The sequence below is a fragment of the Balaenoptera musculus genome, chromosome 1, assembly GCF_009873245.2.
Source record: "Balaenoptera musculus isolate JJ_BM4_2016_0621 chromosome 1, mBalMus1.pri.v3, whole genome shotgun sequence".
NCBI lineage: Eukaryota > Metazoa > Chordata > Mammalia > Artiodactyla > Balaenopteridae > Balaenoptera > Balaenoptera musculus.
The window spans coordinates 125,370,977-125,397,037 of NC_045785.1; the positions used below are offsets into that span (position 1 = coordinate 125,370,977).

Here is a 26,061-nt window from a genome sequence, read left to right on the forward strand (position 1 = left end):
AATTCAAAAAGAGTCATGCCACAATGTTCATTGCAGCTCTATTTACAATAGCCTGGACACAGAAGCAACCTAAGTGTCCATCGACAGATGAGTGGATAAAGAAGATATGGCACATATGTATAATGGAATATTACTCAGCCATAAAAAGAAACGAAATTGAGTTATTTGTAGTGAGGTGGATGGACCTAGAGTCTGTCATACAGAGTGAAGTAAGTCAGAAAGAGAAAAACAAATACCATATGCTAACACATATATATGCAATCTAAAAAAAATAAAAATTGTTCTGAAGAACCTAGGGGCAGGACAGGAATAAAAACACAGACGTAGAGAATGGACTTGAGGACACGGGGAGGGGGATGGGTAAGCTGGGAGGAAGTGAGAGAGTGGCATGGACTTATATATACTACCAAATGTAAAATAGATTGCTAGTGGGAAGCAACAGCATAGCACAGGGAGATCAGCTCGGTGCATTGTGACCACCTAGAGGGGTGAGATAGGGAGGATGGGAGGGAGACGCAAGAGGGAGGAGATATGGGGATATATGTATATGTATAGCTGATTCACTTGGTTATAAAGCAGAAACTAACACACCATTGTAAAGCAATTATACTCCAGTAAAGATGTTTAAAAAAAAGCAATGCTAAATTGTTTTACCTCTAGTTTAACCAATTATTTGACCAATTATTTTTGTCTCAACTTCTCTAATTTTCTTTTTTGCTCAGTTTTTAAAAATGTAAACACAAGTTTTTCAAGTACTCATCTACATATGCTGAATATGTATTTAAGGCAAAGAATATAAAGATTGTCATTTAAATGTATCTTAGTGAAAGTGAGTAATCCCATGCCTTTGCTTTCTCTTTCTCCCTGTACAGGTTGTCGTATCTGTCCCACCTATTAATCCAAGGTAATATTTGCAAGAGCACTGTTACTAGGCCATTGTTATATGGCAACTAATTCAGACTTTAAACAACAAATGTAAAGTCACACAAAAAAATTCATATTCCTCTGTGATTTCAGGTGCTTTAAATATTTTGCATAAAGCTTTTCTCTTTCCAAGGTTCCCTGCTATTACTCTTAACCTTTTACATGGCCTTAAATGACCTAGCCAGGAAGTATAAAGATAATGTAACTTTCCCAAAAATAAAACTCACACTCAATTTGATAAGCTTTAAGTATATAGTTTTTTGTACTGTATTTTATACAACAAATTGTTAAGTATATAGTTGCACCATTTCATAAATTTTACCCTGACAAGACCCCATGGGAATCTCACTAAACCATTTGACTAATTTACATTCATATCTTAAATACCATAATAACAGTATTACTAAATGGTTGCCAGTTACAAGTTTCTCTAAAGATTTCACACAGTAATTTTAAATATCACTTTTGTAAAGGACCCAGATTAAGATATTTTAAAAAACACTGAACTCTATTTATTCTCCTAATATCAAATATGAAATCTGTCCTCAGAAAATAATCCAAAATATTAATGAAATATGAAATCACATGATCAATGCACCCTTATTTACAAATATGAAAAGAATTAGAACCTAACAAAATGTCCAAAGGTAAGGAAATACTGAACTAAATGTTTTATCCATGCAAGAGACTATTCCACAGCCAGTAAAATTCACTCTTATGACAGTAATCTGGTAACATGTAAAATATTATGATATAATATTAAGTAAGAAAAATCAAATTAAAATTAAACCCATGTAAAAATGATGTTTACTATTTAAATTATATAAATGATCAATGGGAATGACTTGGAAGGAATATAACATAATAGGTAAACTATAAACATTGCTGGCAGGATTTCTGATGACAAATTTTCTTTTCCTTAGTTTCCAAATTCTCTGAAAAGTATTTCCATTACTTTCATATTCTGAAAGACTATAATATTGAAAACAAGGTAGGCCACTACTTTCAGCATACTCAGTGGACAGTGGTGGTTAAGCACAGGGGCTTAAACTGGTATTCTTAGATGAGTAAGTCATACACTGATGAGCCTCAGTAATTTAAATCTTTGGAACAAAATGGGACAATAAGTATTTTAATTGGAGAAAACTTATTCTGACCATGACCAGGTTACCAGTTCTCAAAGGAGACATGTCACTGAAACACTGTTAATCCTAGGCAAAAGGTCAAAGGTTTTCTCTACTGCCTGACCACCTGTATAAATCCACCCTAAGTCAGCAGTGACAAAAGGCTTTACTCTGACATCAAACATTTAACAAAACCAAAACAGAATTAAAGTAGTTTAAAAACACCTTACTCTGGCAGCACAAGCGAAAGAATCAGGGCCATGAGCTGCATTTCTTATGCCATCTGTTCCAAAGAGGGCTCTAATGCTTCCAGGAGCATCTGTACGCGCCAGTCCAGAGTTTGCAGGTCCAAGAAGTCTTTTCCATTCACATATAGCATCGTCTCTTAAAATCTCCATGGCAATTACAGGACCACTGGTGATAAACTGGATCAGCTCACTGTGAAACAGGTGAAAGATTGATTTGCTTCATTTTTCTATCAACCTAGGTACCTCTCTTAACAACAAGGATATATTACAATTTGAGTATTTCAACACATACTCATGATCATGATCTCAGAACTACTGGACATAGTGAATTTTACATGGGCAAGATAAAATTTTCATAAATTGAGTGCCTTACAGTGGCCCGAGTCTCTACAAATCACTCGTGCTGTCAATTACTGTTAGCAGAAAAATCAGTCTTTCATTGAACTAAGACTATTTCTTTGACTTAAAATGCAAATTTTTGATCTATGCTTTCTGCATTGCTCTGAAAGGTACAGAAGAATCTTTATGTTTTCATATGGTTTACCATTGCAGTCAAATAAAATCGCAATAGAGAAAGTGATGAGTGATGTATTGTAATATATTTGCAGTAAGAATTTACTTAATTATTTTTGTGTAGATCTATTAGAATTCAAAGAATGACAATGAATTTTCAGTCAATAAGCATTGAGTTGGTCTAGTGACATACAAAACATTACACTAGAAGCTGTACTACTATAAACACATACGAAGACTATAACAAAGAATAATTTCCAAGACAATTGTAGATGCCTATTCTACACAAGGTTTGAGAACATTTTTATAATGCTTGGTTTAAAATAATCGATACCATAATGATTTTCTTATGTAAAAATTTTCTTTAATAAGGCACTATTCTGTACAGGACACCAAATAGCATTTCTATTGCAGCAGCTTGGCTAATCCTTCTTTATTAGAAAAGTGAGCATTCCTCCCTTGTCAATAGCAATATGAGGTGCACAATATTCACTTAACTTTAAATACAACCCAAATATTTAGAACATAGTTTCAGTTTCTAACATATTTGTCGCTATATTTCAAAGAACAAAACGTATATCAAACAACTTAGTTAACGTATAAAGGTTCTTTGAACAATGTTTTATATACATTGAGAATGCTAAAATAAGAGTTTAAAACACAATAGATATTCAACATAAAATGTAATTATCTCTCTATTTTTAATCTACTGAAATCTAAAAAGAAAGCTATGCTCCTTATAATTTAAACAAAGCATTTTATTTGCTTCTGATTAAAGTTTAATATGTTGATTTAATGATAAGAGAATTTTCAATTAATAAAAGGAGAGAAAAAAACAATTCTTAGAAAAAAAGCTCTCTGCAGTTGCAAGATGTTGCTAAGGATTTTTTGACAAATTATTCTCATGTAACAAATTTTTGAATTGTAAAATTATAACTCTTTAGTTTTCCACGATATCCTCCATTATATCCCACGAGCCCCAATTTCAGTACCTACTTTAAAAAGGGCCTTGACTGATGATCTATATGAAAATCTGTTGCTTCTTTCCTATAAAATAATCAAAATGACAATAGTTAAGAATTATGTAAGGAAATTATTTTAACTTACATTAATAAAATAATGAAATTCTCTATGTGATCCGTATGTGAGTTAAGGACTTTTCACCAAACATTCTGCTCAAATCTCCCCTCTTTTCAAATTTTTGCTAGTATGGATATCTATGCTAAGATGTAAAATTAAAATGAACAAAAGAGGCAATACTTACTTTATTACTCATGTTCAAATCTACTATCTTCCTTTTCACTAGCATCTTTAACATTCTAAAACCAAAGTTTAACATATGACCAATAAAAATTATTTGTTCTTTAAAGTTCAAATAAGTTACATCAAAAAATGCAAAGCCATCTTCAAATTCAAAATTTGTTACCTCCTTCTACAGGCTTTAAACTTGAGAGGTTAGGCTAGAATTTTAATGTAATAGTTATAGTTTTCTTCCTTAGATCGCTCTAAAAGAAAGACTATATACTTGTGTTTTTAAAAACTGCTTGACAAATTATGCATATCAATGTATTTTTATTGGTTTTTAATGTATTAAAAATGAACCCTTGAACTTACATCCCCCCAAAAAAGGGATAATATGGAGATATTCAGAAATCTGAATTTATTAAGGGCAATCGGGATTTACTTTTAAATTTATAGTCCCACAACTATAGAAACAATGAAAGGATAATGGACTTTTACACTGATTTAAAAAGTTATTTAGACTTTTCGGTTAATCAAACCAAGTGTCTCAAACTTGTACAGTTTTCTCAAAGGCTTTAAACTGAATTCACAGTATATGACAAATATATGTCAACATCAACTTTTTAAAATAGCCAATTAAAGTATCCCCTAACAAAAGATTAACCTTTCAGGCTTGATAATTTAGTATGCAATGCTTTAAGATCTTATAGGCCCATTACAAAATGAATTCACTTAATAAGCTATATCAGGATATACTTTTATTCAAACCAAGTGTACTAAAATATTCTCTTTGGCCATGAAAAGATTATGAAAGTATACTATGCAAGTATAGAAAATGAAATTCATCCCAAGAAATGGAAGGGGAAGAAAACTCATTTTTTCTAGAGGCTATTATATGCCCAACATTAAATTTTATTATTCCTCATAACAATATATTGAAATAGGTATGATCATCTTCATTTTACATTTGAAAATAATGAAGTTCAGCATGATTACATAACTTGTCCAGGTCAAAGTGCTGGTAAGGGAAGAAGGACAGGGAGATTTGAACCCAAATCTCTGATTGCTTATGACCTTACTATTACCAACTTCAGAAAAAAAAAATTCTAGCGGGTAAGGAAAAGAATTCATAAAAATGATATGGATATTCTGTATTGCAGCCTAAAATGAGGTAAAACTGAGTGTCTAAAAAACCTCAAGTGGGGAGTATTTTAGAAGAGTTAGCAGCGAGACTACTAATATGACCAATTCTAAACTTTAACACAAATGAACCACTAAGAAAAATCATAATGTTTAATATCAGTGAAAAGAAAAATATTAATTACTGAAAGTATCTTATTGCTTTCTTCTCATATGTCACTGACCCCATAGTTATTTCCACTGAAAATCTATACCTGACACCAAGATGAGAGTTCATGAATTCTTTTCTCATCATTCTTATTTAATTTCTCCCTTAAAAAGTTTAGATGGAGAGAAAGATTAACAAGTGCATCACCACCTAGAGGAGTCTCTTTGTTGTTATTTTGTTATGTTTTGTTTTGTTGTGTTTTTATAAAGAAACTCACCATTGTCACAAAGATCTATTAATTCTTTTACGAAATACTTACTTAGTGCCTACTTTGAATCAGGCACTGATCCAAGAACTAGAAGTACAAAGTTAGATGGAACTCAGCTTCTGCCTTTCAGATACTGTCATGAGGGAGGAACTGACATTTGAGCAAATAAGTTTAGAAAAGATTTAAGCATTGGGAGATACTCCTCCATGGGTCTCTGCCACTCCTAACGTGTCTTATTGGGTATGCCAAGAATGCAAGGCCCCAGCTACTCTTTATCCTAGCCATTTCTTGGAGTTATGTTTATAATGAGCAACTTTGAGGGATGAGGTCATGTCTCTTCAGTACAAAGAGCAGGCTTGTTTACTGCTCGTTAATGAAACAGTGGGTAACCTAAGTTCAGTGCTCCTCAGGGGTGATGCAATCAACTGTGTGTACAACATCCACCCGGGCCCATATCATGTTATTCCCATGGGACATGAAAGCAAAGGGAACCAACAGAAACATGATGTTCATGCTGTTTACTGAGCCATACTCAAGCCCTCTGTCTCTGACTCAGAAGTCTCACGTCTTCTGCTAGCATCCCTGAGAGAGTAACAGACTAACTTATTAGCTTTTAAGTTGGGTAAAATCCAAGACTTGACAGTCATATTAATAGAGATGTATGAGGTGCTATAAACAATTTAAAAAGCTGTTAAGTTTTCTTGGGCAACTTTATTGTGGAAAGTTTGACACCAAATTATCAAACACTGGAAGTGTAGAGACATAAAAAAGTTTTAATCTCACTAAAACTATTCAAAGTCATCTCTCCAGAATTCAGTCCCATAGCCTGCTATGAGGGCAAGCGTTCTCGATACAGACAGAAATGGGACAAATGCAACTATGCTCATAAAGGATCATGACCTTTGTTTCTACTAAATAATAGTGATATCACTAGTACTACACTACTACCACTCATAGCTAACACCTATATACACCTACTATGTGCCACGGTTTTTCAAAGCACTTTACTTTTATTAAACTCACATAACCCTCATAACAACTTCATGATACAGGTGATGTTATAACCTCTGTTTTGCAGATGAAGAAACTGAAGCACAGAGGTAAGTTGTTCAGAGTCACAACCTAGTAAGCGGTGCAGTTACAAGCAATCTGGCTCTAGATTCTGTGCTCTGAAATAGAAGACGCCTGCCTTTCTAGAATATATGTAAACTGGGAGATCTTACATAGGGGAAAAATTCAAATTATGTCATTACTGGGGTAAAAATGAGAATGTTTTGTTAAGGTTTCTAGGGATCAGACTTATCAAAGCTACGCTGACTCTCTACTGCTCTCCATCGTCCCTGTTCTCACAGAGACAAAAAAGCAACCATCCTGTGGGATAAAGAGCCAGGAACATCAGTGAGAAGACACCTAAGCAAACAAACACACACAAATCAGCGAAGTACCCTAAGAAAACTGCTGGGTCGAGCCCTGCCTAACAGCTACATTAATGTCCCTACCTAACACTAAGTCTTATTTTCATTAAATAACTTAGAAAATATCTGGTCAGATAGAATGGCTTGCTTTTCAGAGCAGTAAATAGGTATATCTGCCAATTATATATATTGGAAGGAACTAAAACATTTCCAAACACATGACTTTTGAAAATCTCAACAGTAACATTCCCTTGTCAAATAGAAATAATCTAATATTCATTTCTTCTATACTTTTTATACAATGTGTTACATTGTATAAAAGAAGAGATTACAGTTATGAAACACTGGTGTTATAAAAGCAGATGGGGTTATGAAAGACAATGAAGAGTTCATGTCTAATACATAGTTAATAGTATAACCTGACAACTCCTATTTGCTGAGAGTTCAATCATCCTTTATGCATCTGATTACCTTTTGTCGTCCATTTCCTCATTCTAATAAGATTACTATACTATTCTTTGTCATTCTGTGGAAGTTTTTAAACAATGACATGAAAGATAGATGATTTTTTTTTTAAAAAAAGGAACCAGACATTACATAACTGAGAATACTCAAAAAATTTACCTTGAAAGTGTCATCATTTTGAGTTTGGTTAGAGTAAATCCAGCTTTGCTTATTATTTCAATGATTTCTCCTGCTTTTGATACTGCATCTGGTTTAATCAGGGCTAATGTTCTATAAAGAAATAAAGAATAAATTTAAAGATAAAAATAGTTTGGCAGTTTTTACTTATAATTCCCAAGCAGTGGTAATTTCCTTAAAAATCCTAGATCAAACATCAAAGTGAATTATAAACACAAGTGTATTAATGGTCTCTTAAAAACTTACACAATGGAAGTTTACTATTTTTTCACAAGGAAATAAAAATTAGGTACCCAATCTAGAAAAATCATAAAAGCTTAGAGGGAAAAAAAGTTAAGACTCATTTTAAATATGTCCACGTTATAAAACACAGGTGTTTAAGATTTCTATTTCTTAGCATACGCTTTATAAAAGACAACAATTCTCTAAAGAGTTGCATTAAACATATTAGCTTGATTTTTGGTCTCTTAGACTTTAACATGTGTATGCCACGCAGTCAGTTCAGCATTGATTTGGAAATAATATAAATTCTTCTATTAACACTTTATTCATAGCATGAATGATATACAAAGAACTAAATGTCTTCTTACCTGAAGATGTATATGGCTAGCAAACACCCTGCTAACTTTTAAAATCACACTTTCCTCTTAGAGGACACACCAGAGCTATGCATTCTCCCCTCTGACACAGAATTAATGGATTTTTAGAGATGGAGATCACCTGAATTTCCTCAGTTTACTAACAAGGAAACAAGGCCCAGAGAGGTAACGCTCCAAAGATCACACAGCTGGTCTGTGGCCTCCTCAGGACAGAACACCCAGCTCACTCGACTCTTGGGTCTGTGCTCCTTCCACACCACACCACAAATAATGTTGCTATTAATATTAGCAAAAGGGAGCATAATCACAAATCCTCAAGACTAACATTTGCAAACGCAAGGTAAAATCAGATTAGTTGGAGTAATTCAGTTTATCTGGCACACAAAATAAGATAAAAAATTGCTGTCACTTTCCCTTTATTTTCAATTGTTCTGACACACTGGCATTAACTCAAGGAATCCATAAAAGGAGACTGGTAGGCTTTTTCAAAGTAGGCTTTTTTCACCAATGAGACAAACTTAGCTAAGGATATAATGATACAAATATCCTTACTTACAACTGGATATAACTTATGGCTGGCTTTTAAAACTTTTAAATAACAAAAGTTGTTCATTTTAGTCCGATAGGGCTTGTGATAAACGGACTTTTTATTCTGAAGCAAGTGAGTAACTTCTAGCATTTTATATGGCTTCAAAGATAGTTAAAACTTGTCACTTTTTTAGCTCACATTGTTTAAAATATTATAAAGCCAAACTAACCCATGATTGTTTATGCTAAACTCTGGAAACGTCTTCAAGAACCAAAGCTCTTAAAGAAAATATAAAACACATCGGCAGTGAACAACAAGCAATATGAAAAAAAAATGCAGTTTCATTTTCTCTTTAAATGCCTACAGGAGACAAAGCGTTGATTACTGTGATTAATTACTCCAAGCAAGTTCCTCTGTCACCTCTTCACGGCTTAATTGTTCAGTAGATAATAGTTAAAATGCATTTTGGAGGGAAAATAAGATAGGCTTTAGGAATCATATGTATTATTTAAAAGTGAAGATAGCACACAAAGAAAGTAAAGCGCCACGAAAATATATTAATAGTGCCGCTGTTATCTGTTGCTGCATAACAAACCACCCCAAAATGTAGTGGCTTAAAACTACCAACAACTTCTCAAGGTCATGTAGGTTGGCTGGGGAGTGGTTTCACCTGGGATGGGTCACACTGCTGCATTCGGCTAGTGGGTCGGTTCAGACAGCCAGGCTTCTCTTTCCTTGAGGCCTCAAGAGCTGGAACAGGCAGGGAGATGGATTCTCCCCTAAAGCCTCCACAAAGAAATGTAGCCTTCCCTACCAACACCTTGATCTTAGCCTGATGAAATCTGTGTTGGACTTCTGATATATAAAACTAAGATAATAAATTTGTATTGTTTAAGCAGCTGACTTTGTGGTAATTTGTTATGTCTTCAATAAAAGACTACAGAGAAAAAAAAACTGGAGAGGAAAAACACCTCAACAAAAGAATGACAAGAAGAAAAAAATAGAAAAGCAGGAAAGCAGTAAAATAGTTGAAATATGTACAAAAATACTAATACAGCATATGTAAATGTACATGTACTAGTCTTACCAGTGAAAATCTAGGTTTTCAGACTGATTTTTTTTTAAAGAGCTGCATGCTGTTTACAAGAGATATATCTACAATATAACTTAACAAGGCTGAAAGTAAAGCAATGACAAAAAGATATCAACCAAAAATACATTATCAATCAAATCCATTCTTGAGAAAGATGGCTAAGGCCACCCATTCCTTGGCTGTGGTCTCCTTCCACCTTCAAATCTAGCAATGGAGACTGGGTCCTTCTCACACTGGCATCTCTCTGGTTCTCTGCAGCCAGAAAGGTTCTCTGGTTTTATGGATTCCTGTGATTAGATCGCACCCACAGGAATGATGCAGAATAATTTCCCCATCTCAAGGCCTGTAATCTTAAATCTGCAAAGTCTCTTTGCCATGTAAGGTAACTGTTGGGCTGCACCCGCAGGCTTGCAAGCCTTGCAGATGCCCAGCCTCGAGAGAGAAGAAAGAGCCCAGAGAGCAGCAAAAGAGACCTCAATGGTTTAATTGATGGAGGAGCTTACATGTCTGAAGCAAGGTCCTGGAGCAACACCCCCACGGTGTGCGGCAAACTGTAGGCAGGCTGTAGCAGCAGTCTTGGCTACTCAGGATGGAGGGAGGCTACCATTTACAGGGGGGAATTGATGTCAGGTGGGCTCATTAGTTACCAGGGGCTAATTAACAACCCTTACAATTAAGAGAATTGGATAGTCATGTGAGTGAAGCAGGGCCTAGTCAATCAGGGGATCTACAGAGAGCGAGAGAACAGCCATCTTGAATGGCCTGACCATACAGTAACATATTCATAGGTTCCAGAGATTTGAACACGGACATCTTTGAGCAGTCATGATTCTGCCTACCGTACTCTCTATTGGTGTGGAGTTTATACACTATTTTTCTAGTGGTTAGCTGTGAAACTTTTTCATACTTATTTAACTTAAAATTCTTAAAATTGTATAATATCTTGACCCTTTAGAAAGACTTTAGAACACTTTAGCTCCAATGTTCTCTCTTCCAACTTATATAGTTTCATTGTTGTTTTGGACGTTCAGTTTCTTGCCTGCATGAGTAAGCCATCTTGGACGATGAGACCGTAGGTAAGTAAAGATGAGATAAAGATTGGCTGCAGGGGGGTGAATTTTTAGCAAGGCCTTGGTAATTGAACTAAAGTCTTACTTGAATGCGTTTCAGTGCCTTTTTGCAGCCAAAACTCAACTGCTCACCACCACCTAGGAGGATATGTAAAGTAACAGTAATTGGTATTGAGGGAGTAGTTTCCCAAAGGTGAGAACAGAACTGAACTAATACCAGTAATTGTCTGGTCTCCTCCCCTGAGAAGTAGCCTTGGTCTACTTAAAATTGTTAGGCCGACTGGCTTAAAGAAATAAAACTCCAGGAACAATGAGAACATGTGTACCTTTGCTCCTCGTGGGTAAAGTGACTTCTACTCCATTCCCAGGAGGGCGCTCCCTCTCTCCACCCCCTTCATTTGCTCCTCCACATATGGTCACATTTAAGGGTTTCTCGTTGTATGCGGCCCTGCCTCTTCTCTCTCAGGCCTGCAAGCCCTCATGCAGGACACAGTCTATAGTTCTTCTCCTGCTTCCATCTGGTTAGCACAGCGGAGGCAGAGGCCAGCACCTGCATGGAAACCTACCTCTCTCTGGTGCTCTGTCTCCCACGCTGGATGGGCAAGTGTGCTCTCAGGGTTTGCTCTAAAGGTATCTCTCTCCCTCAGACAGGCCCCAAGGTCCAGACTGGGAAGGAGGGCAGGGGGTGGGGTGGAGAAGTAGGAATAAACCACAACCGTTCTCAGAGCTGGCTTATACTAGACAGCCTAAACCAGCACTTTACTTTGATTTGCATTTGGCACCTACATTAATGCTCCATCAGTTAATATTCGGAAGGGAGAATGGAGACTAACTGAACCCAAGAGATGACAAAAAGCCTGTATGATGTCTTTACATCTGAATAGTAAAACCATAAAGCATCAATTTATTACCATCTAAAATTAAAGTTGAATACTCTAAAAAAAAAAGAAACAAAAATTTTAAAGAAAAAAATGTTTTTAAATCAAATACTATGACTCATTGACAACTGATAACACTTATCCATTTGATTTGAGGAGCTTTATAAGGAGAATAGATTAAAATTAGCTAAGAGAGTAAATCTTTCATTAAGTTCCCTTACCACAAAAGAAAAATCAATATAAAAAATAATAAAAGGGTGGGAGGAAAATTTTGGAGGTAATAGATAAATTTATATCCTTGACTGTGGTAATGGTTTCATGGGTATATACTTAGCTCCAAACTCACCAAGTTGTATGTATTAAATATTTACAGCTTTTTGTTTGTCTATTATACTTCAATACAGAGATTTTTGAAAAAGAGAATAGAAATGTAAATCGAATGTCAGATTTCTACAGTTAACAGGAATTAGAAAGCTGAGGCTAGTTTGTTAGCTAAATTGAATTACATAGAATTATCTTGATAAGTGCCTCAAAATTAGCAGACAGGCACCATGAAGATCAGCTTTACTCCTCCCTCTCACTACAGGCTTTACTCCAAAAAGAAAATAGTTGAGTATGATAAATATAATAGGGATGTAATTAGTTCATAAATTATCCTTGACACTATATAAAACTGAGAACTAGGCTAAGTTATAATTATTACATAGAAGCTATTTCCATGGGACCATGATAGACATGCATGTATTTCTCCATATGCCTACTTCTTTGGTCATTTAAATGAAACAATATATTTTTAAAACTCTTGAATTCTGAAGTTTATTTAAATCACCCAAATGGTTGCTGGATTTAACCCACTTGCAGTTAGGAGAGAATCAGAAGAGAAAATGGTGAAACAATTGAAGTCAGTAAAAATAGAATATTGCACATATTTTAATTAATTATATTTATAAAGCCCAAATATTTAAAATCTGTCTTCACATTCTTCTGTTACTCCTATTTTTAAATCAGTCCATTCAATAGTATTTACCGATATATTAATTAGAGGTTTTAATAAAAAGAGAATGAGTTTTAAAGTCAAACACAACAAGATATACTTGTTTCCCTTTACTTTGTAGCTGTGTGACTATGGCTGTGTTCTGTAAAATGGAATCAACAACATTCACTGTAGACAAATCAATTAATATATATATTAATTATAATTGTTACAGCTATTATTATTTTATTTTGATTGGGTCATACTATTAACCCTGTCTCCCTAATTCACTTATTTTTGCTAGTTTAAATGAAAACTTGAAGTGGTCTTGAACTGAGATGCCTACCACATTGGCTGGCATATAGCATGTGATCAAAAACTAAGTTATAAATATTTATTACTTGTAAATAAAGGAACTGTGGTTGGTGTTTCCTTAATCCCATAGACTTTTATCAGTAGATCTCATAACAATGAGATTCCTATTTGTCTAACATTTTATTTTTTTTTTCATATTTCAGAGTTGTCCTGTGAATCTTTGGTTTTCCTTTTTTATGAGTCATTCACCACCTCACTGATCCATCACCACCTGTGTACTAATACCACACTGAGCATCAAAGAACCTCCAGAATTATAAAGGGCTTGTAAAGAAGTCACAGAAAGAATATTACTATGGGGGGGACTCAGGTATTAGGTAGATAACCAGCTATTATTTGGGTGGCAAACCTCAAAATATAGTTAGACAGATTTTTTTTCCTATAGAATTAAATAGTTTTGGGAGCTTTTTATACATACAGCCTTAACTTCCACCAGTGATCCCTATTTTTCATTACTGCAACAATCACTCCACAAATCCAAAGAATCCTCCAAGTCAGCACAATATAATATAAGCCACAGAAACCAGAGCCAAGAAAGATGACCAAAGAATTAACATTCCATTTCAAATATAGCTCGTGCTAGACTCAGAAAGCTGCAAACTCATAAATGTAGAGGTTGAAAATTACAATGTCATTTTAGTATTATGTTTTCTGGCTAGCCTAATTTTCAGCTACAACTGCAACTTGTTCTGTCTCTCCTCTAAATCAAAACTGAGGGAAAGTCAGAATGACAAACGTAGCTACGACAAACAATGAAGAGAGAAGACCAGAGAGACACACAGAAGGCACCATGCTGCAGTTTCTCCGCTTCACAGGAAGAGCCACATGCAATGGGAGGGAGGGAAGAAGGCAGGGAGGCAGCCAGCGGGGAGCTCTGCCTCCAAACACAACGACTATTTTCAACAACATAAGCTCATTCATTCAACAAAGTTACGTGGGGCATCCCCTGTGAATAATGCACTGTTTGAGGCATCACCACCACGGCCTTTAGGGATGCAGTTGTGATCCCAAGACAGATTAAGTTTCTTTGTATCACAATGTTTTTGTATATTTTTTTCTTTTCAAAATACTCACATATCCTGTCTTCAATTGATCAGTCAATATTTATCAGATATCTATTACGTCTGCAAATAAAACTCAAAAATAGACAATATATATTCCAAACAATCTAGACAAAAACACCTTTGTCAACTAGATCAAAGGTCATCATTTGAAAACAGGGAGGAAATGAAGAAAAGGAAAGAGTAGATAATAAATTTTAAATTGTTATTCAATGATTCATTCATCTAACACAGACAAGGTGCTTGTAATGTATGAGGAGACGTGTTAGGTGCCACAGGAGACATAAAAATGAATTGAGACAAAAAGAAGACAATCATTTTGCAGGTCCTATCCATTCTCCTGTGATTAAATCCTCCTATTCTTGATTCAGACAGACGCTGGGCTTTAATCTTGTCTCTACTCTGTGACCTTCAGCAAGTTACCTAACATCACTAAGCCTCAACTTCTCCATCTGCAGAGTGGAGCTAATAATAATATTATGAGCTTGTGTATTAGGTTGTTGTGGGACTTAAATAAATGATGCATACAAATCATTTTAACACAATACCTTTTATAAAAATAGCTAACAGATATTAATGCTTATCATTACTACTATTACTGCACTTCGGTTAATCACTTTCCTTCCTTCCTCTTCATACCTATTGCTACCATCCTAATTAGTCTATTTTACTATTTAAATTTAAAAAAATTTTTAACCACCAAGCCAGTCATGAAGAACAATGAGCTCTGCCTAGTGCATAACATTCTGTTGTATTTTTGCTCATACTCATTCCTCTGACCAGCATTCCTCCGACTTGATCCAACTGGGTAAAAATTCAATCCACCTCTCATGATCCTGTCAAATACCTTCACAAAGCCTTCCCTACTCTTCTACAAGAAATAGCTTTACTTTCCTCTGAGTTTCCTTTGAGCTTCTGGCAATCACTACTTCCCCCCCATAAACCATCTTTATGCTGTACACTAAGACTTATATTTTCAGTTCCCAATTAGAAGAATGACGAGGGTGTATAAAAGGTTTGCACTTTTTCCTCTGGAAAATAATCATTGCCTAAGACTATGGGCATCACTTTGTTACCTCCACAAAATTCTAAAATTGTCATAATACTGAATTGGATCACTGAAAAATATCTACACCGTAAAAACAAAAGATAGAAACAAGAAGTTAGAATTTGGTATCAAGACATACATAATGTTCTAAGAATTTTAAAAAGATTATATACTTGTTTTCTTACTTTTCTTTCCTACTGCCCAGTTGCCGAGCTGTATATTGATCCCCATAGTCAAGTAGCACCAGTTGTCGAGAAAAGACATTCACTTTGTTGCCTATAAATAAATCTTCCAAGTGAAGGTCTTCATATTTGGTCCGCTTTAAAAAGGTGCGATGATTCTTTACATCATGCTAGAACCAAAAACAATACAATAAAACAAATAATTATCAGTAGGTAATGTTAACCTTATTATAAAACTAGAAATAGTTATTAATTTTGCTCTATTAAACATAAGTTACATTCTGTTTCATTTTTGCTATAAGTACAAATCATAATTTCTTTCATAACTTATGTAGTTCCTAGTCTACTCTAGTAATAACATAAAAATTACAAATTTAATACTTTAAAAAACCCTGGATAGAAAGATTTGTTTATTTCCAAATCACTGCAGCAAATTAGTGCCTATGAAATCCCAGAGACATTCCAAATTTCTGCTTTCTTGCCGACACAAAATCCCAGTACCAAATAGGTCCACGTGCAAAAGGAGTCGTCAACAAAGGGACACAAAGAAACAAGCAGGACTCTTTTAGCTCAGCCTTCTTCAATTTGACTTTTTGTAGCGATAACAGCATTCAACAATGGTGACATATTTATGAGCATGATAATCTTTATCTATAGCCACTTATTGACTATCACTTAATCCAAAGCATAAGTAATCCCACTTCAGTTTTCTAACCAAAAAAATAATTTCTATTAAAAATAAAGACACAAGGTATCTTCTTGTATTGGAATTATAATACCAAAATTTTAAAAATTCCCAAAATAAAAAGAATGTATTTTTAAAAGCAACTATAAAAAAAGGCAATTCTATTCCTCTCTGGATCCCACCTTCACTCCGTTTGCCAACTTTTAAGCAAAAAAAGGCTCATTTACCATTTCAACAGATCCATCCCCTGGGTAAAATAGAAGCTCATAACGTCGAAATAGTGAAGCATTTGGATCATACCACTCTGCAATGAAAACGAATCTTTCACCATGATTCTGTAAAGAAGGATAGAAGAACTTTAACACTAACATATAAAATATAAGCACTCTTGTAAAAATCATACAAATTGAAAGAATTATCAAATATTTGTGATGAAGAAATTTGTTATTACTTATTGTATTGAATAATTCTGCTTTTCAACAGTATGCCAGTTATCAACATACCCTCATAAATATTTCCTTCTAATTTCTTATTAAACATCCTTAGATATCTCAAAGATGACTTATGAACTGCTTAATACTTCACAGCCATCCAAACATCCTGGGTAAATTGATACTTTTTTTAGAACATGAGCTCCAGATCTGACTACTGTGATAATTCAGTCCTTCTGAAAGCAAGTTTACATATAAGCAGATAATCAATAAACTAGTATGAGAAAAAAAAAAAGAAGAAAAAATTAGTATGAGAAAAAATTTCTGAGTGGCTAGCTCTCAATTACATTTAGAACATAACTGTTCTAAATTTAAGACTCCAGCAGTATTAGAGTATTGTTGTCATTCAAATTATAGTAAGCATCTTTACTCTCCTTAGTAATTTCACATGATAGTATCTTTTTATAGAAAGAGTGGGAGAATGTGTTAGTCTAGGTCCCCGGAGAAGCAGACACGATGCCAAGATAGGATTAAACATGCAAAAATTCTATTCTGTAAGAGAAATTCTGTACAGGAAATTCCTACAAGAGAAAATAGGGAGGGATCCAGGGAAGGCTGACAGACCACAATACAAATCTGACCCTAAGTGAAGGAGAGAGTGAAGGAAGACTGGATAATATCCTTCTGGACTGCTCTACAGACTAAGGAAGGTTCAGCAAGACCACTACTACCAAATGTAAAATAGATAGCTAGTAGGAAGCAGCTGCAAGGCACAGGGAGATCAGCTCGGTGCTTTGTGACTACCTAGAGGTGTGGGATAGGGAGGGTGGGAGGGAGACGCAAGAGGGAGGAGATATGGGGATGTATGTATAGGTATAGCTGATTCACTTTGTTATAAAGCAGAAACTAACACACAATTGTAAAGCAATTATACTCCAGTAAAGATGTTAAAAAAAAAGACCACTGGGCAGTGCTCAAGCCAGTTAGCCCTCAGAGAGTTCTCTGACTTCCAGGGACAGGCCTGCTTTAGTATCCCTGCTCTCTCAGTCACGGGCTGGGAGCAGCCCTTGGGAAGCATGTCCTAAGCACAAAAGCAGCAGTAGATTCCAGAGCACAGGAGCTGAGGCCCTTTGATCATTTCAGCTCCCTCTAGTTGAAGATCTGTGAGGTGCATACAATGAAAACGTAAGTCAAAGAATGGCCCTCTTTCCTTGACTGTTAGGCAGGATTTCCTAGGCCCCTAAAGGTCCTTCATCACAATAAGCAAATGAGGACATAAAGAAGAAAGGAATCTAAGGGTTTCGTTGCTAATTCTGGATTTAGCATCTGATTCTCTGGTTATGGTATATAGATGGGTTCCTTTTATGTTAATAATTCACTTATAAATTCTAATAGTACTATGTCTAGTTATATTTATGATTGTACTCATAAGCTATAATGGAGATAATTTTAAAGACACTATTTTATTTTTCCCACAATCATCCAAAAGACACATTTAAATAATGTTTATTAGTCAAGAGAAAACAAAGGTAAGAGATATACTATAACAAGCCTTTCTTCATTCATTATTTTTCATATTGATCCTTATAAATACAGCTTTTTTATTTTTATTTTTTAATACAGCTTTTTAAAATTTAGGTTTCACTGTGCATTCTAGTATTATACTCTCCTTTTAATATAAAATTTAAATATTATTAGTTTATTAAAATTTTTACTATCTATATTAAAATATTCATTCACTCAAAAACATCATTGAAATACTGCCTTCACTAAAATAAAATTATGAAATGGAAGAAATGATGAGACATCTAACTGAAGGTAAAAGGGCAAAGAAAATGATGCAAATGAAAAACCAATGAAACTTGGCACTTCCATTTATCCAGGCAGCCTTAACCACAAAACCTGCCAATCATGCTCTTTAACTCTGAGGCAGGTAGTAGAATTTTTCATGATTCATCATCCAGAAAACAGTTTTAATACAAAGAAAACAAACTGAGGAAGTACTGTTTCTGGCTGACAACGTAGCTTAGAGCAAATCAATGCTACTTTCCAAGAACTAGAAAAGTGGGATGTTAAAAAAATGTACCTGTTTGATGATGTTGGAGAGCATCTAAGGCAGCCAGATTTGATGATCTAAGATTCAGAAAGATAGGAAGTTCACTGAGGTGAGCACAGCATTCTTTATACTGCTTTTACCTGAGGACATGTGCTGAGACTTAAGTCAAGCTGGACAAGAGACTGAGAAGCCCAAGAAGCTGGTAGGGGAAGGCTGCTAAGAGGCAGTGAAGCTAGCAGAGCTTTTGACAGTGTCATGGGGATAAGTAGACAAACACTGGAATTTGGGCCTATCAATGCAGCCAAGACTTGAGGGGCAAAGACCCGGAAGAAAAGGAAACCATAGAGAAGTGAGTTCAAACCTGTGTTTGTTCAATGGAGCTTTACACTCCAGGGGCATAGGCAAATTAAAGGTAAACTGATCCTTACAAAATTTGAAACAAGTTTTGTGTTCACTCAATGCTCAATTATGATAAGTGATGTTTCCTCCATTCCACCCCCCTGCAACTCCAGAAATGGAAATATGGCTTTTCATACACAATGTCAAGCTTTCAAAGACAAACTACCAGATATACCAAAAAAAGAAGACCAAGAGAAAAAAAAAAGACAATAGAAAGAAATCCATGAACACCCTAGTTATTATATGAAAAGGCTTCAAAATAACAATGATAGGTAGGAAAAATATACGTCAAGATTAATAATTTCACCAGAGAGCCAGAATCTACTTTTTAATCAATCAGAAATTCAAGAATGAAAAGTAATTGCCAACACAGCATTCTATAACTAGCAGAATTACCCTTCAAGAGGTGAAGGTGAAATAAAGATATTTTTAGACAAGCAAAACCAGAAAATTTATTGCCAATGCACCTGCATTAAAAGAAATTCTAAAGGAAGTTCTGAAGGAAAAAAGAAAATGATTCAAGATGATTCAAGGAACAGAAGGACTGAAAAACAATGGAAATGTAAATATGTGGGTAAATCTAAATAAATAATGCATATACAAAATAACAATAATGTCTTGTGGGATATAAAATAAGTAGAATTTGAATTCAGATTAATAAGAATATAAAGGGTGTGAGGGGAAGACAATATTCTTCAAATTTTGTGAAGCAAAAAAAAAAATCTCCTACATCAGTTGCTCGACCTTTTCTCAAATTCCAATGAACATCAGTGAAGAGAATGTCTCTTAAGCTAATAGGCACACAAACTGGAGACATTCTGTTCAATTTTTCACCCTCCGTTCTGTTAGAATGACTTTTCTTCATCTCCTAGTGCTCAGACAACAGGAAAACAATTCTCAAAATGTTTAATAAATCAGTGCCATTCAAACTTTAAGAAATTAATGATAACCATTAAACATGACAATAATAATAATTTTTAGAGTAGCTATTAAGTAGCAGGTTCTTTACATACATTATCTCATTTCATTCTCACAACAGACAATGTAGGTTGACAGAAATAGGGATACTATTTCATGGACAAGGATAGTAAAGCTCAGAAAACTTGAACACTGGTCCAAGGTTACAAAGCAAAGAAATGAGTAAGTCAGCCCTCAAACTTTGGTTCTTCAGACTTTGCAAAGCCCATGTTTTGTCCCATTAAACAGCACTACCTACATAAAATGATGCAAAAGTCAGTGTTAAAGAAAGCATTCAGTGGGCCTAAACTAATGATGAACTGAGTTATTTAACTACTCCTCTATGTAAAGTTAAATAATTCTAGACAGGGTCAATTTTGTAACCCTTAACAAACATGTAGGAGAAAGGGTATGGATTATTACAAAATAGGATAAGGAAATCAGGTTACTCCCTGTGACATCAAACATACTTAACAAAATATCTCTTTTCAATTATATCCCAATTTCAGAATCTTAAGAAATCAAGAGTCAGTGAGGTCTGTCCTTATAAAATACCAAAAAAAACTTAAATATAAAACTATATTTTAAAACCTATATAACATTCATATGGAAACCCAAGAGACCCAGAATAGCTAAAGCAGTCTTGAAAAAGAAGAACAAAGTTGGAGACCTCACATTTTCTATCTTCAAAACACTGCAAAGCTACAGTAATCAAGACAGTGTAATACTGGCATAGAATAGATATAGATTAATCTAATAGAAGGGAGTCCAGGGGCTTCCCTGGTGGCGCAGTGGTTGAGAATCTGCCTGCTAATGCAGGGGACACGGGTTCGAGCCCTGGTCTGGGAAGATCCCACATGCCACGGAGCAGCTGGGCCCGTGAGCCACAACTACTGAGCCTGCGCGTCTGGAGCCTGTGCCCCGCAACAGGAGGGGCCGCGATAGTGAAAGGCCCGCGCACCGCGATGAAGAGCGGTCCCCGCACAGCGATGAAGAGTGGCCCCCACTTGCCTCAACTAGAGAAAGCCCTCGCATGAACCGAAGACCCAACACAGCCAAAATAAAAATAAAATTTAAAAAAAAAAAAAAAAAAAAAAAGTGGAGACCAAATCTTCTATATAAATAAATTGTAATATACTTTAAAAAAAAAAAAAAAAAAAAAAAAAGAAGGGAGTCCAGAAATGAGCTCAAACATATATGATCAACTGATTTTCTTCAAGGGCAGCAAGACCATTCAATGGGGAAAGAACAGTCTTTCCATAAACAGTGCTGGGACCATTGGATATCCATAGGCAAAAAAAAAAAAATGAAATTGTATCCCTACCTCACACTATATACAAAAATTAACTCAAATGGATCATAGACCTAAACACCAAGAGCTAAGCTAGAAAAACTGCTAGAAGAAAACATCTGTGACTTTGGGTTAGGAAATGGTTTCTTAGACAAGACACCAAAAGCACAAGTGACCAAAAAACGAAACAAAACAACAACAGCAAAAACATAGATAATTTGGACTCCAAATGATACCATCAAGGGAGCAAAATGACAACCCACAGAACTGGAGAAAATATTTACAAATCATATATCTGATAAGGGAGGATCTAGTTTCCAGAATGTATTAAGAACTCTAACAACTCAATAATAAAAGACAACCCAGTTACAAAATGGGCAAAGGATCTGAGTAGACATTTTTCCAAAGAAGGTATAAGAAGATATACAAATAGCCATTAAACCTATGAAAAGATGCTCAATACCACTAGCTATTAGGTAAATGGAAATTAAAACCACAATGAGATAGTACTTCACACACACTAGAATGGCTATAATAAAAAAGACAGGCAATAATAAATGTTGGTGAGGATGCAGAGAAAATGGAACTCTCATATGTTGCTGGTAGAAATGTAAAATGATGCAGCTACTTTGGAAAACAGTTTGGCAGTTCCTCAAAATGTTAAACATAGAGTACATAGGACCCAGCAATTCCACTCCTAGATATACACCCAAGAGAAGTGAAAATATAGTATATACCCATATAAAAACTTGTACATGAATGTTCATAACAGCATTATTCATTGAAAATATACTATACACCCATACAAAAACTTGTACATGAATGTTCATAGTAGCATTATTTATTATAGTCAAAAAAGTGGAAGTGACCCAAATGTCCATCAATTGATGAATGGATAAATTGTGGTATGTCCATAAAATGGAATATTATTTGGCAATAAAAAGGAATGGAGTACTGACTCATGCTACAATATGGATGAATCTTGAAAACATTATGCTAAATAAAAGAAACCAGTTACAAAAGATCACATATTCCATTTATATGATTTCACTTATATGAAATGTTCAGAACAGACAAATCTAGAGACAAAAAGTAGGTTAGTGGTTGCCAGGGTTTTCAGGGAGGGAGGGATGAGAATGACTACTAATGAGTATGGTATTACTCTTCTGGGGTAATGAAAATGTTCTAAAATTGACTGTAATGATGAATATGCTAAAAACCACTGAATTGTACACTTTAATTGGTGAATATTATGGCACATGAGTTATATTCAATAAAGCTGTTTTAAAATAAAGTAAAATAAAATACCATCAGTTTAAGATACCAAACAGAATTTTACAAAGCAGATGTTATTTAGGAAATTACAGAAAGTATATATATACACACACACACATATATATATTGTGTTGCCAATAAGTTGCTGCTTTGAAACCATTTTCACTGTGAGTACTATATTCTAATGTAGTCATGACCTCTAAGAAAAAACAATAAAAACAATTACTTTTTTATTGTAAAAGAAGAAAAAAAGTAAATAGATACCAGAGGTCACACTTTTGAGGGGAAAGGATAGAGTTGTGTTAACTTTTAAAATTCCATCAGAAACCAAACAACCTAATGCGATGTCGAAAGGAGAGTTTGCAACACTACAGATCAGTTCAATAAATCTCTGATAAATAACTATCACACAGAAAAAGATACAATAACTATGTCCACAAGATTTCAAAAATGCTTAAGCTCTTGGGTCTGACCTCTTGAAATTTTGGCATCGCGTTTCACAACAGCACCTACACACAAAGAAAAAATATTTCATAATCTCTCAAACAATTAGCCCATTCCTTCATCTATAACTGTGATTTACCTCAGTGAGATTGTTAAAAAACTATATATGAATAATAACAGAATATCTACTTAATAGAAGAAAGTAACTCTCAAGCAAGTATTGTTTCCTCTATGAAAAAAGGTTTACCATGCCAAGTAAAAATTGTATTCAAACTTGATTTAACCTTAACCTTTGCAGTAGAAACTTTAGTTATTTCCTAAAGTCAAAAGATGTCTAGAGATATAACAGTGGTACATCTGGACTTGGCAGAGAACAATGGTACATCTGAACATCTCATTCAGGCTGGTCTTTCAACTAGTTGCCTCACTACACACACACACACACACACACACACACACACACGAGCACATATCCACATCCACACACCTAACCCAAAGTTACCTTTGAAATTTTAAGAATTTTAGTTTCAGCTAAGTTGAGGCAAATCTAGCAAAGAACTCCATTCCTTTTTTTTTTTCAGTGATGTCAAAGCTGAATATCATTGTGTTCAAACCCTTCATTTTATGGATAAAGAAACTGAGGCAATCAAATATAAATGACTCGCATAAAGTCACAGAGCTAGTTAATGACTGAGCTAAAACTTGAAACTCCACTTGCTATGACTCAGATCTTTCCATAATACTGGGCTTCCAGGGCCAACTCAAGAGGGAGAAACTAACACCTTAGTCACACATAGGGACACTTCCAGTTTTCTGCCAGATCTTCGGACGAGAATGTCACTGCCTGGATGATCACAGGGACAATAGAGATTTCCATTTCTGTCAGAAATACCATTATGCAGAACATTTAAAGATTATGCTCTAGCAAAAAGAGACTTTTTCTTGAAGAAGCTAAATCTTTTCCTTCTTCTGAACATTTCAAATATAATTTATACATAATAAAATATTCAAGCACACTTTGTTCCAATTTTGTAAATAATCACCAATGTGCCATCTCATTTTTTTTTAATATTATAAGCAGATAGCCACATTATAAGGTTCAAAACACACTACTCCCAACATATGAAACCTTGGCATATTGAATATTTTAAGCCAAAGGAGTTTGAGAGAACAACAGAAGCAAGAAGGTCACTTTGACCTTTACCCAACCCTTCTTCCCTGAAATAGGTCATAAAACCCTCATGTGAGGGCTGCCCTGCCTATACCCTTTGTCTTTGAAGACAAAGGGACACCGAGGAAAATCCCAACAAACAGCCCAAAATTAAAGATCAGAATTTCAGGGTGAAATGATGACTTTCTAATCTCAGAGCATCTCCAACATCTCCAGTTCTTATAAGATTTAAAATTAGAGCTAAGATTTTAGGAGAAATTGACACAGGGTTCTGCAAGTGAGCATTCACTTGAAGGGCTGTATGATAGTGTGTTCAATCTCATGTCTACAGTTCAAACCATGTATTTCAGTATTCTCTGAATTAATAAAATGCTTACAACTGTCAAAGTGACTTGCTTCAACCTATTTATATCTCTATATACAATCTTACCATTATTTAAGTATAGGCCTCACTACTTACATGATGAAAAGGATAAGGCAAAGCTATCACACCTTTATACATCATCTGATTTCCATCCACCAATTCATGTATTCAACAGATTGACCACTTACCATGTTCTAGGTACTATGCTAGGTACTAGGATACATCAAGACATGACAATGATGATTAGAAACAAATATCGCCCTTGCTTTCATAGACCTTATAATCTAGCACGGAGAATAGCCAATCAAACAATCACACAAATTCTTTTTCTTGACCAAAAAAAAAACAAAAAAATAGAAAAAGAAAAAACTATTGTGTTGCGTTACTCTTATTTATTTCTGAAAACTTAGAACTCCTGGCTCTGAATTCACTGTTCTACTATATCACAATTGACTCAGTTAAGTAGGTCATTTAATTTTTCTCTCATCTTACTCAAAACCCATTTTACACTGGTTATATAACTAGTCATCAGAATGTGCTGTAAATCACTTTACAACCTTTATTTTTAATTTCCCTTTGATGGTATGCATTTTTTTTTAATTTTTATTTTTATTTATTTATTTATTTATTTATGGCTGTGTTGGGTCTTCGTTTCTGTGCGAGGGCCCTCTCCAGTTGCGGCAAGCGGGGGCCACTCCTCACCGCGGTGCGCGGGCCTCTCACCATCGCGGCCTCTCTTGCTGCGGAGCACAGGCTCCAGACGTGCAGGCTCAGTAGTTGTGGCTCACGGGCCCAGTCGCTCCACGGCATGTGGGATCCTCCCAGGCCAGGGCTCGAACCCGTGTCCCCTGCATTGGCAGGCAGATTCTCAACCACTGCGCCACCAGGGAAGCCCGATGGTATGCATTTTTAAATGTCGAAAAACCTTAGATTGTTTTTCCAAATTTATTTTGTAATGCCTTCTAAAAAAGGAAAATGTCATTTTAAAATGTAGCATATGAAAATTGCTGTCCATTCAAATGACATTCTGGTATGAATCATCTCCCAGTTCAGTCATTTTTTTTTTTAAATAGTAGGCTTATACCGTGTACAGGCTGATTACTTAGGGAAGTTTCTTCCATTCATTTTGAAAACATTTTTCCTTCTTTCAATTCCTTTTTGAAAAATAGGTGATAACCGATAGAAATAATAATGTTCGTTAGTAAAACAGGTAAATTTAAAACCATATGTACGTTGATTAAAGCATGATAATGAATGAACTTGCAGATAATGCTGGAAGAAAGGATAGGATTAATACAGATGAGTTAGCCACACCCCGGCCCTTGCTATTACCTGAAGGTGTTCCACCACCAAATTCAGGGATTCAAGCATTCTCTTCACTGCCCATATCCTCCTGTCCTTACAGTTAGTTTGTTCAACTTCTCCCTCTTTTACATCATCAGGTTTTCCAGTGCAGCAGCCTTTTCGCACATTCCCAACCCACCAGCCTCTTTCCTTCACTTCCTTCCCTATCCATC

The 26,061-nt window shown here is 35.1% G+C and overlaps 1 protein-coding gene across 4 annotated transcripts in view; it reads right to left on the minus strand.

Annotated features, from left to right (window-relative positions):
- NME7 (NME/NM23 family member 7) overlaps positions 1 to 26,061 on the minus strand; it is a 243,502-nt gene that overhangs the window by 186,096 nt on the left and 31,345 nt on the right. For 2 of the 4 annotated variants that reach the window (XM_036847866.1, XM_036847894.1), the window contains exons 2-7: positions 18,674 to 18,720; positions 16,384 to 16,491; positions 15,475 to 15,641; positions 7,647 to 7,757; positions 3,806 to 3,856; positions 2,279 to 2,486 (exon numbers count right to left, since the gene is read on the minus strand). In XM_036847866.1, the coding sequence (XP_036703761.1) occupies positions 2,279 to 2,486; positions 3,806 to 3,856; positions 7,647 to 7,757; positions 15,475 to 15,641; positions 16,384 to 16,491; positions 18,674 to 18,697 (669 nt within the window). In that variant the 5' untranslated portion in view covers positions 18,698 to 18,720. Of the gene's footprint in view, positions 1 to 2,278; positions 2,487 to 3,805; positions 3,857 to 7,646; positions 7,758 to 15,474; positions 15,642 to 16,383; positions 16,492 to 18,673; positions 18,721 to 23,038; positions 23,075 to 26,061 lie in introns of all 4 variants that reach the window. The other 2 variants (XM_036847876.1, XM_036847885.1) reach the window with 2 other exon arrangements.